This window comes from Sinocyclocheilus anshuiensis, unplaced genomic scaffold (assembly GCF_001515605.1).
Source record: "Sinocyclocheilus anshuiensis isolate Anshui unplaced genomic scaffold, SAMN03320099.WGS_v1.1 scaffold269, whole genome shotgun sequence".
NCBI lineage: Eukaryota > Metazoa > Chordata > Actinopteri > Cypriniformes > Cyprinidae > Sinocyclocheilus > Sinocyclocheilus anshuiensis.
In genome coordinates this window covers 1,443,578-1,460,711 of record NW_015536474.1, presented here as the reverse complement: position 1 = coordinate 1,460,711, position 17,134 = coordinate 1,443,578, and the positions used below count along the sequence as shown (strand labels likewise).

Here is a 17,134-nt window from a genome sequence, read left to right as displayed (position 1 = left end):
TGACAATCACCCATAAGGACAGGTCCCATTTTTATAGCATCAAATTACTAGCTAAAATCAAACTTATCACAAAAACGAACAATTGAACATATATCAGCATGATAACAACTACATTAAATGACTAAAACCATCTTTAGGAAAATTGTATTGGAAGTGTAATTTATTTTTTTATTTTGACTCAAGTCCCATTCGTTTACATGGAGAGGGCGGGGTTTATGACCTGTACTGCAGCCAGCCACCAGAGGGCGATCAAAGAGCCCGCAGCTTCACTTTTCAGGGCATGTGAGGCACACTCAGTTGTGCCCCATTGACCAAACCAGCCAAATTGTGTGGTCAGATGAACTTGGGTCGGCACCAGACTCTATTGTGAAAATAGCCAAACTGCTCTTGATGCACTGAGAGTATCTCCTCACCCTCTGTGTGTTCTGCTCTCTCTGTTTCTTGTCTCGCTGTCTTTCTTCCTCTCTGTTGTTTCAAAACAGTGTCATTTATCTTTGCAATTGGGTAATTCTCGGGTGCGTGTAATTTATTTTTTTATTTTGACTCAAGTCCCATTCGTTTACATGGAGAGGGCGGGGTTTATGACCTGTACTGCAGCCAGCCACCAGAGGGCGATCAAAGAGCCCGCAGCTTCACTTTTCAGGGCATGTGAGGCACACTCAGTTGTGCCCCATTGACCAAACCAGCCAAATTGTGTGGTCAGATGAACTTGGGTCGGCACCAGACTCTATTGTGAAAATAGCCAAACTGCTCTTGATGCACTGAGAGTATCTCCTCACCCTCTGTGTGTTCTGCTCTCTCTGTTTCTTGTCTCGCTGTCTTTCTTCCTCTCTGTTGTTTCAAAACAGTGTCATTTATCTTTGCAATTGGGTAATTCTCGGGTGCGTGTAATGCATTGTTTCATTCAAGCCTCGCATTGAGGATGACAAAGTGCTGCTGTTTTGTTTAATAGTCACTTGAGTGAAGGGCTCTTTCAGAGTCTCGCAGCTCATTGCGGTCTTGATTCAAAAGCTCAAATAAAGCCGCTGACTGTATCTGCTCTGTTCGGCCACACATCAACCAGACCTCCATGCTCTTTGAAGGGGGAATCATGATAAAATGGGAGGTTGCTCAGGCCGTATGAACTGCTGTTGATGCATTTGATAGGTCTGTCCTCTCGATTTAATGGCGGAGAAAAAGTAGCCAGTTGCACTTTTATTGGCTGCGTACATACTGTTAAGTTTCAGGAGTGACACCCCATTTATATACAGAAGTGAATCGCCTAAATTACAGATGATTGACACCATGGTGACCATAGAAACATTTTTCTGCCTCGCGATATCTGCAATTTTTAAACCAAGTAAAATTACATAAATATTTGGAAGGTAATAATTTGGAAGTAATATCTGGAAGGTTGCTTTGCAGTGCACACTCTTGAAGGGTTGCCATGTCCAGTTATTATAAGCAACGCTTATTAAGCATCTTTTGGCTTGTTGTTTGGGCTCGGCTCATAAAGCATTCCATTTTATGAAGTTAAAGGGGTCATATGATGCTTTTTTAAAGATCATTATTTCCACATAGTGACCTAGATATGTGGGGGCGTGTTAGAACGAGCCGTTTTAGGGGGGTGTGGCAGAGTCTTAACTTTGATAAAGAATATCTCTTTGGTTTTGAGACTTTAGTCTTTGCAACTTCAGGGATCTTATCTATTCACGAACAGCTTGTAACACTCCAAAGAGAAAGGAAAACTTGAAATCGCACCATATGACCCCTTTAATAAAGTAGGAAGGTGCAGGTTGTTATATTTTGGCATGTGGCTTATTTCCACAATAACCTGTTTGCATTTAAGTTCCTTATGTGGCTTATTCTTATTTGTTGTTTTTTATAGCAAGATCTGGCAACACTAAGTCAAGAAGTATCTCATTCCCCATCATTTCTTGCATTGTAATTCTGATACACAAAGTTGGTTAAATGAAAATGTAACCAACTAAAGCGTTGCAACCATAGTAAAGTTTTATTTTTCTGTCTTGTGGTATCTTCTATTTTTAACCAAAAGAATAGTACATAAATATTTGGAAGTAATATTTGAAAGGTTGCTTTGACGAGCACGCTCTTGAAGGTTTGCCATGTCCACTTATTATTATTATTATTATTATTAAGCATCTTTTGGCTTGTTGTTTGGGTTCGGCTCATAAAGCAGTCCATTTTACGAAGTTAATAAAGTAGGCAGGTGCAGGCTGTGAAATTTTGGTATGTGTATGTTGGTATTTCCACTAACATGTTTGGAAGTTTCTTATTGGAAGTTGCTTACATGTTTGGAAGTTGCTTATGTAGCTTGTTCTTATTTGCTGTTTTTTTTATAGCAAGATCTGGCAACACTGAGTCAAGAAGTATCTCATTCCCTGTGGGTTATTCCCAAATTTCTGTAATGTGGTTGTTACTACTTGAATTGTTTGGGAGTTAATTTGGTTGTTGAATGCGGTTGTCACTTCTGTAAATTACTGACCAGGATTAAGAACTGAAAGATGAACTGAATTTAGCTGCAGTGTGTACGTGGCCATTGTTTAGGAGGCTTAATTGAGTTCTCATTTATTTCATTTAACCAACTTTGTCTCAGGTTATTTTCCTAAAATTCCATAATAAATATTTGATATTCCATTTGATAATTGAACCTGTCTGAAAATCACACTTGCTCTAGTGTTTGCAAGGAAAATATAAGGACTTTTTTCCTCTTTTTTTAATTTTTTTTAATTTTTTGGATAGATAGATAGAAGTTACATGTAAGTTTGCTGTTAAAACATGCTAGTTTAACATTAAACTGGTTGGAAACATGTTAGCAACATCCTAATTCATGCTAGCCATAAACATGTTAGAATCATACTAATTCATGTTAGCCATGTGTTAAAACATGTTAGAACATGCTAATGTATGTTAGCATAGTGTTACAACATGCTAAGAACAAGCTAATTTGTGTTAAACATGCTCAAATGTTAATATATGTTGGCATAGTGTTAAAACATGCCAATTAACATTAGAAACATGCTTAAAGATGCTAGTAATTGTGTCAAATCATACTAGAAACTAGCTAAATCATGTTAGCAACATGTTAATTCACATTAGCATAGTGTTACTACATTTTGGGAGCTTGCTAAATCATATTAACAAAATGTTAGAATCATATTAACAACATGTTAAAAGATGTTAGCAATGTGTTGAATCATGCTAATGCATGTTATCAACACACACACACACACACACACACATATATATATATATATATATATATATATGTAGATGCCTCATTAACGACTGTTTCTATGGGCCGCGATACGTAAGCCATCCGCCATTTTTGGAACGGTCTGCGAACCCAGCGCAAGTTGACTGTATGCGTCTAGAACAGCAATTTATACGCTTGTATATCTTTGAATATGCATTGATTATTATGGTGAATGACGTCAAGTTGACCGTTCCAAAATGGCGGACGCGTCAACGTATCTGGAGCGGTCGAATGGGGTATCTATACATATCTATGGTTAGCAACATGTTAAACATGCTAGAAACATGTTAGCATTGCTAAAAGATGTTAGCAAAGTGCAAAATCATGCTAGAAATATGCTAGCAACTTGTTAAATCATCATAGCAAAATGTTAAAACAAGTTAGCGACTTGCCAAAACATGTTAGCAATTTGTTAAAACATGCTAGCAGCCATTAACGGATCATGTTAAAACATGTTAGTAACATTTTATGAGAAAAACTTTTTCAAAGTATTTGTAAACTTTCAGAACCTGACTTTGTCAAGCCAACATCACAGTTTGTCATCAGTCATTTTCTTTTTAAGGAAAACAAGGTTCGATTTTTAAATCTGCCTATTTTAATGCAAATAAACACATTATTAATAGTGCTTAGTTTAGTTTTTAATGACGTCCAGATCTAGTATGACTCTGAAAAGTGTTTGTACACCTTCAATTTGGCCCCCAAAACAAGGTAGATGAAGAGTCCTAGTGTGGAAGAAATAGACAACAGCTTTGTATGTTCCAGTTTTACAGCATGTACACACACACACACACACAAAACACACACACGTTCACTCTCAGTAAATCAGCAACACACTCCTACACAGCCTGACTCACGTCATCCACCTCCCTCTCCTCACACACCGGTACATTTCCTTCAGCCTATCTCACCACACAACTGCCAAAAAGCACACTCCAGTCCGCCCTCACCCTTGAGAGCAGTTTTTAAGTGTGTAGTGTTAGCTAGAGCTTCCTGTGTCAGTAAAACAGGGTTTCGGTACGCAGGAAAAGCATCATGTCTGCTGTTTCAAAAGACGTTGATGCACATGAACACTTCTGCAGACTGAAAAGAGTTTATAGCATCAAGAAGGAGCCTTTATTTCATCCGTTAGTGTGTCTCTCTTTACCTGTAAAGGGTCTCTGTTTTGGGTGACGGTGATTGTCTTTCTCAAGTCCCAAGTTACTTTTATCTTATTTTTGAACATGTTTGAATGCTAACCCTTTAGTTTTCGTTGCAGATAAGATAAATCCAAGGGTGAATCTCATGAAATACAGGTGTATCTCAATAAATTAGAATGCCGTGGAAAAGTTCATTTATTTCAGTAATTCAACTCAAATTGTGAAACTCGTGTATTAAATAAATTGAATTACTGAAATAAATGAACTTTTCCACAACATTCTAATTTATTGAGATGCACCTGTATGTCTACGTCATATTTTACTCTCAAATCAAAGAAAGAATTGATTAGTCAAACTTTGACCACTTGATTACGACAGATAAAATTTGGGGATAAAATATGCTTTATTATCATGAAAATATTGTCACAAAATTTTTTTTTTTTTAATTTATTAAAATGTTCAGAAATTTAAAAACAAAATCATTAATTTCTTTAAATAAACAAATTGATTGTTTTCCCTTTTGATTTGGGGGTTACATTTGAGAATTTGGGGAATAACATGTATTTTTATCATGAAAATAATGTTAAAGTGCCCCTATTATGGGGTATGAAAGGTTCATATTTTGGTTTTGGGAGTCCCCAACAACAGGTTGACATGCATGCAAGGTCAAAAAACACTTCCATGGTCTTATAATATGCATTTATTTTTTACCTTACTTGCTCAACGACTCCCAAACGACTCGCTCAACGATTAATTTTTCCAAACCGCTCCTTTGCGTGACGTTAATCTGTGGTGATTGGTCCGATTGGTCTCATTTTCATTTCATCATGCCTGTAATGCCTGATAAAGCAGCATTTGTGAGCTCAGTGCTGCTTTGTGTACAGTGTTACCAGGGAAACTGCTATTTTAACTCCAAAAGCGGCACCTAGTGGCAAAGAATGAATTTGCATTTTCATTCAGACCAACGCCAAAATCAAGTTTTCCCAGGTCTACGCATGCAACAAGTGGGCGGGCAATATGCTAACGTTCATGTTGACGTCAACATGAAACGGCTTGGGATCAAGCGGCAACCTTCCGGGCTCTCTCGTGAAACCAACACGGAAGTGACTTAAACTGCAATTCATCGACTGGCCGCTAGAGGCTGGCTCCAAAAGGGAGTCAGTCCCATAGACTCCCCATGTTAAAATGCCCAACTTTACAGCAGAAATAAATATGTTTACAGCCTGGTACAAAAAGTGGTTTTGGTCTATATAGCTAATTTTGCCCTTCATGACAGCTGTGAGGGGGGTGAATTTTTTTATAACTCATCCGTTTAAAGCAGCACTATGTAACTTTTGGCACTCTAGCGGTGAATAAACAGGACTGCACACATCCCGCGGAAGAACATTCCAAGCGGAGCTACTTCTCTAAGTTTATGTCTATGGTGATTCACGCAGGTATGTGTTACTCCGCAGCGGTGACGACCTGACCAGGCTACAATAGTCCAAATATAAGTACTTATTATAAGTGTACCGTAGTGATTCGGAATAAGACAAAAACGCGGTTTGGAAGATGAATTCATGATGTACTCGCTCATTATATACATTTTGCAAATTTTGAACACAGAAAAAGTTACATAGTGCTGCTTTAAATTATATTAAGCCTTAAAGTTCTGCATAATTAAGGGCGTGGCCACTTGAGTGACAGGTGGATTGCCACTGCTGTCACAACCGTCGAGCTAGGTGGGTGTGGTTTCAGCAACCAGCTCCCGCCTCTTTGCCCATTTTCAATTATCCGAGAGTGACACGCGGTGACGCGCTGCCAATATGGCGACGGCCGGCTCCGCCCTCTTTGAGCTTCAAAAACGCTCTTCAGAAACCTACGGGCGACGTCACGGACACTACGTCCATGTTTTTATACAGTCTATGCTTGGGATTTGTTTTAAAATCGACTTGTTTCAATGATTCAGTCGACTCTTTCTTTTGAGAGACAATAACTTTATACACGGTGCACTTTCAGATTTAAAACTTTGCAGGATGTTTTCATTCACTTAGAGCTGTGTTACACACTGCATGAAAGGTAATTTTCAAAAATCCATAATAGGGGCACTTTAATGTAATTTATAAAATAAATTAATTTTTTTCTTTTAATTTGGGGGTTAAATTTGGTCTAAAATGATGTAGGAAGATTCATCCTATATATAAAATTATGCCAAATTATAAGACAATTCAGGAGGTAAAATGTTGTCATGAAATTAAAATCTTAATTAGATCTTAATCTTAATTAAATTAATTAATGTATTTTTGATTATTTTATTTTCTTTCTTTTGATTTGGAGTTGAAATTTGATGTGGACATGATGTAGGGAGATTCATTCTGTAGATAAAACTCTTTGCCACACTTTTATGAAAATTTACAAGACAGTTTTTAGGAAGAGTGAGTCACTTAAAATATTTTATTATGCTTGGCATCAATCTTTGACATTAATTCAGGGGGAAGATGTCCTGTTATATTATTAGTAGCTCCCTGTAATCGGCCTGCATTTCCTGCCTGTGCCTGTGCACGAGAGAATGGCGTTGCTCAGACTAACATGCGCCCCCTGCTGTTTGCATGCAGTCACTGCATCCAGCAGATCCTGGAGGCGGTGCTTCATTGCCATCAAATGGGCGTGGTGCACCGAGATCTCAAGGTGAGTGACAGGTGATTCGTTCATCTCTGCGTGTATCGTGCATGCTTTTGTGTACAAATATGCTATGTGTGATGTGCGATTATGATGAGATGGTTAATATTCAGTAGGGGGCGTGGCTTAAAGAGAGAGGCCACCCAAAACTGAAAATTGTGTCATTTACTCGTGCTCATGTCATTCAAAACCTGTATGGAACACAGGAAGAGATGTTGTGAAGAATGTGGGTTTGTGGTACCCGTTGACGTCCATAGTATTTTTCCATACAGTAGCAACTGTTTGGTTATTTGCATTCTTCAAAATTTCATCTTTTCTTAAGCAACTCGTACAGGTTGAACAACATGAGGGTGAACGAATGATGTCAGAATTTTCTTTTTCGGGTGAACTGTCTTTTATACTCGCTATCTGATTTGGCATGATATTTTGTGTGCATGGATGTCTATGTCTGGCATAAAACTTTAAATTGTGCTATTATTTCAGATTACATTTTTTATTGTTGATTTTATGTCAATTTCTTTGTGATTTGTTTGAAGACACACAGGTTAGAATGGAATCACTTTCACCAATATAATTAAATATAATCAGGAACGTCTAGAAATACAGTAAATAGGGTCAGGTTTGATTTCATGTTGCTTCTTTTTTCCAATCCTGCTTCCGATTTGAAGTCGCTTTTTATATTTTAAAGAATCAGGTTATACAAATCTCAGTCTGGATGCGTTTCCAGCGTCATTTTCCCCGGATGCAGCTCAAGGTCATTGAGCATTTCGCACCATCCTACGGATTCTCAATCAGAACGCTTTTCAAACCATGAGCCCGAAACGTCCAGATGCCATCTGAGCTCCGCGAATAGCTCCAGCAGATGGCAACGGCGGCTAAGCGTCAGAACACAGACACCGTTCGTCTCTTTTCAGAGCGGCATCTGTAGCGCGATGAGGACGACAGGAAGATAGAGATCAGAGATTGAGACTGAATAAGTTTCCCATGATTCTTTGCTCCTCTGGACCCAATTTCCCACCTGGCTCAACTTCCACCAGAGCAGAGGGAAGATAACCTACTTAATAACAGCACACACACTCACGCTGAACGTTACGTGGAGGTGTGAATGTGCGTGTTAAGTGGGATGATGTATTATTAACCCTTATGTCAAAATGAGTGACAGTAGGTTATGTGAAAAAATGAAATCAAAATTGACTCTGTGTGATTTATTGATACCTTTGGTTAAATGTTCCGTTTAATTTTTTATGCAGGTTCAAAAGTTTGGGGTCTGTAAGATTTTTTTAATGTTTTTGTAAGAAGTCTCTTCTGCTCACCAAGGATGCATTTATTTAATCAAAAATTCAGTAATATTGTGAAATAGGATTACAATTTAAAATAAATGTTTTCTATGTGAATATAATTTAAAATGTGATTTATTCCTGTGATGCAAAGCTGAATTTTCAGTATCAGTACTCCAGTCTTCAGTGTCACATGATCCTTCAGAAATCATTCTAAAATGCTGATTTGATGCTCGGTAAACATTTGTTGTTATTATTATCAGTGTTGAAAATGTTGTGCTGCTTCATATTTTTGTAGAAACAGTGATGCATTTTTTTCAGGATTCTTTGATGAATAAAAAGTTCAAAAGAACAGCATTTATTTGAAATCTTTTGTAGCATAAAGGTCTTTCCTGTCAATTCTGATCAATTCAATGCATTCTTGCTTAAAAAAAAAAAAAATCTTAATGACCCCAACTTTTTCAATGGTCTTATATGTCCATATTTCTTTATTTCTTTTTTTATGATCAACATTAAATCAAAATCAGCCCTAGTGTCTGTCTTGATATCTTTGGTTGAATGTTGTCAGTGTTGTGTGTAAATATCTGTGGCGGTAAATTGTTGTGCGGATGCCGTTTCATGTTGACATGAAGGAGAAAAACGAAGCTAATTTCCCGGAATTCTGTATAAGACATCATTGAGACCACTGAGAGCCCGTTCTGTCAATCAAATTGACTGTGTTCAGCTAAAGATAATCCAGTCCAGTCTCAGAGGAGGGTGCTGTAGGGAACACTGCGATTGAATGACAGTAAAGTACAACTTTAAAATGCTCTTCAGGATGAATAACATTCTTCTGCGTAATGCTACTATATCCTGTATTAATTAACTTTAGGTCGATAGCAAACTAATGTAAACTAACATTCCCTAGAGCTATAACAAATGTTTGCACACACAGGTGTGTAAAATCAGTGGTTCTCAACCTTTTTGACTCCAAGGCTTCCCATCGTCCAAAAAATATTCAGTTTATAGGTGAAGATATTTATGGTACTTCTGCTATAATAGGGCCTTTCGCACCGCTTTAGTTCCAGAACTAAATGTACCTAAGAAGTGACGTAAGCCGGTCGACAGCGTCGTCATTTGTGCGCGGCGTTCAACAACAGAAACAAAGAAGAACAACATTAACAACAGGAGTATGGAGGACGCTGTGATCGGAGCTGTGTTTTTGTTGTGTCTCGCGGGTTTCACAATAATGGACATGTAAAGTCGACGTATACATAAAGCGATTGAAAGAAACGGAAAGGAGGACTAAGAATCTCCAACGACAACTGGCAGTGCTACATTTGCTACAAGTGCCTGCACTTCAGCGTCCGTCCATCTATCGCTGTTCTCCATACTTGCGAAATAAGTTGACACAATGTTTACAGTTTGTTTACACAGCGTTTTAAATCATGGCGGGTGATGGTGTTTTCATACGCGTTTGGCCAATCAATGTCTACTTACGTCACGATTAGTACCAGTTGTGCTGGTTAGACCCTGCTCCAGAGTAGGAGCTAATTTGGTTCTCGAAAAAGGCAGTCCGGTACTAAAATCGCTCCCAGTTCCGGCGGTGCGAAAACGCCAAAATGTGCGTAGTTCCACAATTAGTTCTGGTACTATGAAAAGGTTCCCACGGTGCGAAAGGCCCTAATGACAAAGCTACTTGTTTCGAAGTACTGTAGCTTACTTCTTTTATTTACGCATGTATTTATTTATTTTTGCAAAGTGTTATTTTATTAAAATTGGGAAATAAATAAAAATTGAAATAATAGAATTCCATAATTCTGAAAGTTTCAAGAGCGGAGTGCTGTTCACACTCTTAATGAGCCATGAATTTACATGACTTTTCCAGTCATTTGTGAATACAAGTTATGGTTAATTTTAATGTAATTTCTCATATATTTTTACATGATAAATTATATTAGGTATTGACATGACTATATTTAAATATTTATATTTCCATGATTTTATACATTTCCAAGTCTAGAAATTAAAACAACCCTCATATATCCAGGTTTTTTAAGACCATGGGAGCCCTGGTTCTTTAAAAATACAATAAAAATTTTAGTTGTTGGGAACAAATTAAATTAAGAATATATATATTTTTTAATTATTGTAAAGTGTGTTGAGGCCTCCTAGTAGGTCCTAACCAACGTTATCATTAAATAAACTAAAAGTAAAACTATTATATTATTTTTGTTAATTAAAATAAAACTGAAATATAATAAAATATAAATATTAGATAAAAAAAAAAACATGTTTTCTAATTTTCATTTTGTTAAAGCACAAAAAATTACTAACTGGGAATAAATAACCAAAATTGAACTAAAACTAATGGCTGAAATAAACATAAACGTAATAGTAATATTAGTGGTAATAATAGTAATAATGGCATAAAAAATGTCAAATGCACATAACAATGACCAAATTTAACCAAAATTATAATGAAAAAAAAAAGAATAAATAAATTATAATTAGTGCTGTCAGACGATTAATCGCGATTAATCGCATCCAAAGTAAAAGTTTTTGTTTACGTAATATATGTATGTGTACAGTGTTTGTTTATTATGTATATATAAATACACACACATTCAGTATATATTTTGAAAATATTTACATGTATATACATTTATATATTTATATTATTATATTTTATATTATATATAAATATATTTAATATATAAACATAACATATTTTTCTTAAATATATACATGCATGTGTTTGTATTTATATATACATAATAAACATACACAGTACACAAATACTATGTAAACGAAAACTTTTATTTTTTTATGCGATTAATCGCGATTAATCATTTGACAGCACTAATAATAATAATATAAACTATAATAGTGTATAAATAATACTAAAATAACACTGGTTCCAGCTACCTGATTGAGAACCAATGGCTTAGCATCATTTGTCATCTGTATTTTGGTTGTTAGATGTTTTTCTTGACAATTGAATGCCTGCAATGCTAACCGTAGTTATTTTATTTCAGAGAATCAACCATTGGTCCATTTGGATGATCAAAAGTCATAGATATCAAGCTCACATATGATTTTAAATGTACAGCAGTAGAACATCACAGGAAATACGCTTCTAGCGAACTCTACCAGTGACAGAACACGGCGCCCAGCACAGCTTATATTTTGGGAGTTGATTCTGTTTGTATGCTGTATCTGTTGCGCAGCTGTGCTTGTATGTTATGTGTTCGATTTTAAAAGGTGACATGTATCAGATTTGGGTTCAGCAGTAATATGAGTGCACCCCTGATCTCCCCTTCAGCCAGAGAACCTGCTCTTGGCCAGTAAATGCAAGAACGCCGCCGTCAAGCTGGCCGACTTTGGCCTGGCCATTGAAGTGCAAGGGGACCAGCAGGCCTGGTTTGGTACGTGGTCGTTTTGAACTCTCCCAAAGCAAAAATTCCAGACCGTTTTGCCTTATTTGTTTAATTTCGCAACTTCCAAGCACATAATCTGCCACCCAAATGGTTTTCTCCAACATACAATGTTGGAAAGAGCCTGGATGTTGCATTTTCAGATGTGTATTTTTGCTTTCGCATGCAGGGTTCGCTGGAACGCCAGGTTATCTTTCCCCAGAAGTGCTACGGAAGGAGGCTTATGGGAAACCTGTGGACATTTGGGCATGTGGTGAGTCACACGCTCCCTCCCGATAGAGTTCTTTGCATCTATTTCTAACTTCTTTCTCTCTCGACGCCCCGCACATATTCAGACACATCAGCTCTCAGATGTGGAGAGCTCTTCTCCGGCAGGTGTTGTCAAGAGGCTGTTGCCAAGCGCCGCTTTCACCGGCGTGTTTCACATTCACTTTCTCTAGAGCATCGATAGTTGAGCGGTTTAATTACTTTGCAGATCAGTAGGTGGGTTGGTGGTTTTTTGGTCTGGGGTTGGGAATTTTGATTCATTTCGGTGAAGTGGTTTATTAGGATTGTTTGTATATCAGTGAACCAGTTCATGGATTCATAGGAGTCATTCTCAAAATCCAACACTCTAAAGAGAGAGAAATTAATTTCAACTGTTTATCACTAGGCCGCGTGATGTTTAGCAACAATTTTTAACCCACCTGGCAGGTTTAGTCTCCAAACAAATTTCTGCCTTACAGTCAAATGATTCACACATGCTGAGTTATTACAAAGAACCAGTTCAAAAAAATAATTCATTCAATTCTCGTTTCTGAATGAATCGTTCATTTGAACCGGTTCATTATTTCTCAATAGAATTAAACAATTATTATTATTTTCTATATTTTATATTTTAGTTTATTTAATATAATTTCCACATATAACTATATACACTGCTGTTCAAAAGTTTGGTATCAGTAAGATTTTTTTATGTTTTTTTAATGTTTTTAATGTTTCTTATGCTCATCAAGGCTGCTTTTATTTGATTCAAAATACAGAAAAAGCAGTATTATTGCAAAATATTATTACAATTAAAAATAATGGTTTTCTATTTTAATATCATTTAAAATGTAATTAATTTCTGTAATGCAAAGCGCTGAATTTTCATCATTATTACTGCAGTCTTCAGTGTCACATGACCCTTCAGAAACCTTTCAGAAAAAAATTGTTTATATATTATATTATATTTTTCTTTGTGAGCCTGTAATGCTTTTTTCTGGATTCTTTGATGAATAAAAAGTTAACAAGAACAGCAATTGTTTAAAATATAATCTTTTCTAGCAATGTAAGTCTTCACTATCACTTTTTATCAATTTAACACATCCTTGCTAAATAAAAGTATTGATTTCTTTCAAAAAACAGAAAGTTTTACAGAAATTTTCTGACACCTGGTTGTGTATTTTGTGTATACGTTATTACAAAGAACCAGTTCAAAACAATGATTTATTCACAAATTAGACTTCAATACAAGTGCTTTAAGTGATTAAACCATACAATTTACATTTGTTAATATATTTCTATTATTTATATGTTATTTATTATAATATAGTTGTATTATTTTGGAAATTAGATAAGTTATATTAAGAAATAAACTTGGACATCATTAAAATTGTAGCCGTTTTGATAATGTTTGGTGTTTAAATTAAGTTTATATTTTTTATAGAATATGTTTATATATGTATATGTTTCTTTATGGAATTGATATGTGTATTTATTATTACATTTAGGGTTGTTTTAGGTGTGCCTAAATGTCTGCGTTAGTACTTGAAGAGTTGTGAGAACACAAAGAATGGCATAGAATCTGTTAGAAGTGAAATATCTATACTGTGATTGCAGGAGTCATCCTGTATATTCTGCTGGTGGGATATCCTCCGTTTTGGGATGAAGACCAGCACAAACTCTACCAACAGATCAAAGCTGGGGCTTATGACGTGAGTCCCCTTGTGATTTCACTCATACAGTACAACTGGCTGAGTCAATACATACCCATGAGTTCCCATGTTTCCTGTAGTTCCCCTCGCCAGAGTGGGACACGGTCACCCCTGATGCCAAAAACCTCATCAATCAGATGTTGACCATCAATCCAGCCAAGAGAATCATGGCCCAGGAGGCTCTGAAACACCCGTGGGTCTGCGTGAGTATTAGCAGCCACCGACCAGCACAAAATACCAGAATACATACACTATTGTAAAAATTAAAGGATGTTTGTGGGCTATTGCTACAAATATACCCCAGCGACTTAAGACGGGTTTTGTGGTCCAGGGTCACATATTACTTCTGAGATGATATATTTCATGCTAAAACAAAATATTCACAATATGAAATGTGGCAGGACTTCATTATTCCCTCCTTTCCTTTAATAAAAACCTGTTTCCCGCAGCAACGTTCCACTGTGGCATCCATGATGCACAGACAGGAAACAGTCGAGTGCCTGAAGAAGTTCAACGCAAGAAGGAAACTCAAGGTCTGCTGATGTCTCTTTTAAAAGTCATTAGCTGGAAGCATTTTATCTGCAACCCACCACTTGATGCTCTGTTAACGTTACGATCTCTTTCTCACGTGTAGGGAGCGATATTGACCACCATGCTGGTGTCGCGCAATTTCTCTGGTAAGTTCACATCAAGCCTGATGCAAAGATATTGTGTCCTGAAAGACAAATTGAAGACATGTATAATCATTCGACTATTTGAACTATTTGACTTCTTGAGTAGAGGAATCAAAACCACGAATCATTACATGAATCAGACTTCTAAATTTATTCTAAAAGCATCAACACAAACTCTTAACAGTTATATTTTAGTATTATTTATGTACTATTTTAGTATTCATATTTTGAATTAGCATTTATTTTTATATTTTCAGTTTTAATTTTTATTTTGTTTATACTTTAGTAATTTTGTTTTTGCCATTTATTCATTTTTTGTATTTCTATTTAGCTTTAATTTATTTTTATTTCAGTTGTTGTGTTAGAAATTTTTAGTTTTGAACTTTTTTTTAATTTTAGTTATTTGCCAAGGCATTTATAATTTTCATTTTATGTTTAAAGGGATAGTTCACCCAAAAATGAAAATTCTGTCATTAATTACTCACCCTCATGTCATTCTAAACCTGTAAGACCTCCGTTCATCTTCGGAACACAAATTAAGATATTTTTGATGAATTCTGAGAGCTCTCTGACCCTCCCATAGACAGCAATGTAATTACCACGATCAAGGTCCAGAAACATAGCAAGGAGATCGGTAAAATAATCCATGTGACATCAGGGGTTCAACCGTAATTTTTTACGAAGCTTCGAGAATACTTTTTGTGAGCAAAGAAAACTAAAATAATGACTTTATTCAACAATTTGTCTCCTCCACGTCACCCTGGTGCCATTTTGGAGAATATCCGCGCGGATACGTTTTCTACGTTGTTTATGTTTTGATTTGAAAACAACGTATCCGCGTGACGCAGCTGACACAGAATAGCATACGCTGTTTACGTTCAGTGGATATTCTCCAAAATGGCACCAGGGTGACGTGGAGGAGACAAATTGTTGAATAAAGTCGTTATTTTAGTTTTCTTTGCGCACAAAAAGTATTCTCGTAGCTTCGTAAAATTACGGTTGAACCCCTGATGTCACATGGATTATTTTACCGATCTCCTTGCTACGTTTCTGGACCTTGATCGTGGTAATTACATTGCTGTCTATGGGAGGGTCAGAGAGCTCTCAGAATTCATAAAAAATATCTTAATTTGTGTTCCAAAGATGAACGGAGGTTTTACGGGTTTAGAACGACATGAGGGTGAGTAATTACCGACAGAATTTTCATTATTGGGTGAACTTACCCTTTAAGAATTTGTCTAATATATATATTTTTTTATTTCAGCTTTATTTACTTTTTTTTAAATAGTTTTATTTAACAACACTGACTCAAAGTTCACCCAAAAATGAAAAAAATTTGATCATTTGCTCACCATCATATCCTACCAAACCAGTATGGTTCTTTTAGTCCATACAACTTTTGAAGCCAAACGATAGCTTTGTGTGAGTGTAAAAGCTTTTTTCCTAACACGAGCTGTCATATGGATTCAAAAGACTTGGAATATAGTGCACAAGTCAAATGAACTGCTGTTATGGTGCTTTTATTGTGTTGTTATTGGACAGATGGTCACCATTCACTTTTGTAAAAAAGAACAGCATCAACATTCTGCCTGACATCCTTTGTGTTCGATGCTGGGAAAGAAAACCATATGGTTTGGAACAACATGAGACTGAGCAAATGATGACGGGTTGTTTTTGGGTGAACTGTCTCTTTAAATGATCTCAAAGCTAAATATTCATGCTATTAATAAATCCTGCTTTATGCTTTGAAGCATCAGACAAGAAATCCCACAGCTAAGGGAATGATACACTGTTTCTTATCCAACTATTCGATTTCGCGAGCAGCTGGGCGTTCAGAGTTGGGCTGTGTCCTGACAGATTGGTTCAGAGACGAGTGGTTCTGTAGGAAGTGCGTGGCGTTTGTGAGCAGCGGGCTGCGTACGGCGAAAGAGAATTCTGGATGTTTGCGGCTGTGTGTGAGAGCTGGCGTTTATAATAACATGTGATTGATTTCTGCTGTAATGAAGCATCTGCTCTCTCACATCCCGACACACAAACACACTCACACGCTCTCACTCGCTCGCACTTCAACAGCAGGCTGGTGGGCGGAAGCAACAGTGTTCCTGTTTGAGGAGCGTTTTAGATGCTCTCTCGCTCTCTCTTTTTCTTGCTCTCTTCTTCCGTGGCTCGTCAGCCGTCCTCTCTGTGCTCTCATTACTGTAATTACCTCGTCCCGTGTGGTGACTCAGTGGTAGAGGAGGCGTGGGAGTGTCCGAGCGTCACTCCACGCACTTACCCTCATATGTCATTCCCTTATTATTTATTCGGCCTCTGTTCACTCTCTTTTAAAAAAAAAAAAAAAAAGGGATGTATTATTTTTATATTATTTTTTCCTTTTGAAGTTCTATGATAACTTAATTAAGATTTCTTGACTATTTAATACCCTCTTCAACAATGACCCATCCAAGTTAAAGAATAGACATTGACATAATTTCTTAGCATAAAAATTTATTAATTTTATTTATATGTACTTATTTAGTTAATTTTATAAGTGCCCTTTATGGGGTGTTTGGATAGAGAGAAAAAAATGAATTATCCAAAAAAAGGACACACTGCAGCTATTTGCCTTGGCTATTTCATGATAGAAAATATTGAGTAGAGAAATTGATTATGATTAAAAAAATATATGTGGATTGCCTTTTTAAATTGAAATATTTTTTAGATATTTGTTTATATCCTTTTATATTTTTATATTTATTTTCTATAATGTTTATATTTGTATT

At 36.3% G+C, this 17,134-nt stretch overlaps 1 protein-coding gene and 1 long non-coding RNA gene across 12 annotated transcripts in view; one reads left to right on the top strand and one right to left on the bottom strand.

Annotated features, from left to right (window-relative positions):
* The window catches only part of LOC107657697 (uncharacterized), a 14,533-nt gene extending 8,827 nt beyond the window's left edge, over positions 1-5,706 (bottom strand). Inside the window, exons 1-2 of the long non-coding RNA XR_001630713.1 lie at positions 5,697-5,706; positions 722-725 (exon numbers count right to left, since the gene is read on the bottom strand). This is a non-coding gene — a long non-coding RNA (uncharacterized LOC107657697). The remainder of the gene's footprint in view (positions 1-721; positions 726-5,696) is intronic.
* The window catches only part of LOC107657058 (calcium/calmodulin-dependent protein kinase type II subunit beta-like), an 80,236-nt gene that overhangs the window by 26,385 nt on the left and 36,717 nt on the right, over positions 1-17,134 (top strand). For 8 of the 11 annotated variants that reach the window (XM_016445171.1, XM_016445300.1, XM_016445232.1 and 5 more), the window contains exons 6-12: positions 6,987-7,059; positions 11,632-11,734; positions 11,913-11,996; positions 13,604-13,698; positions 13,779-13,901; positions 14,148-14,231; positions 14,333-14,375. In XM_016445171.1, coding sequence (XP_016300657.1) covers positions 6,987-7,059; positions 11,632-11,734; positions 11,913-11,996; positions 13,604-13,698; positions 13,779-13,901; positions 14,148-14,231; positions 14,333-14,375 — 605 coding nt within the window. The remainder of the gene's footprint in view (positions 1-6,986; positions 7,060-11,631; positions 11,735-11,912; positions 11,997-13,603; positions 13,699-13,778; positions 13,902-14,147; positions 14,232-14,332; positions 14,376-17,134) is intronic. The other 3 variants (XM_016445097.1, XM_016445753.1, XM_016445812.1) reach the window with 1 other exon arrangement.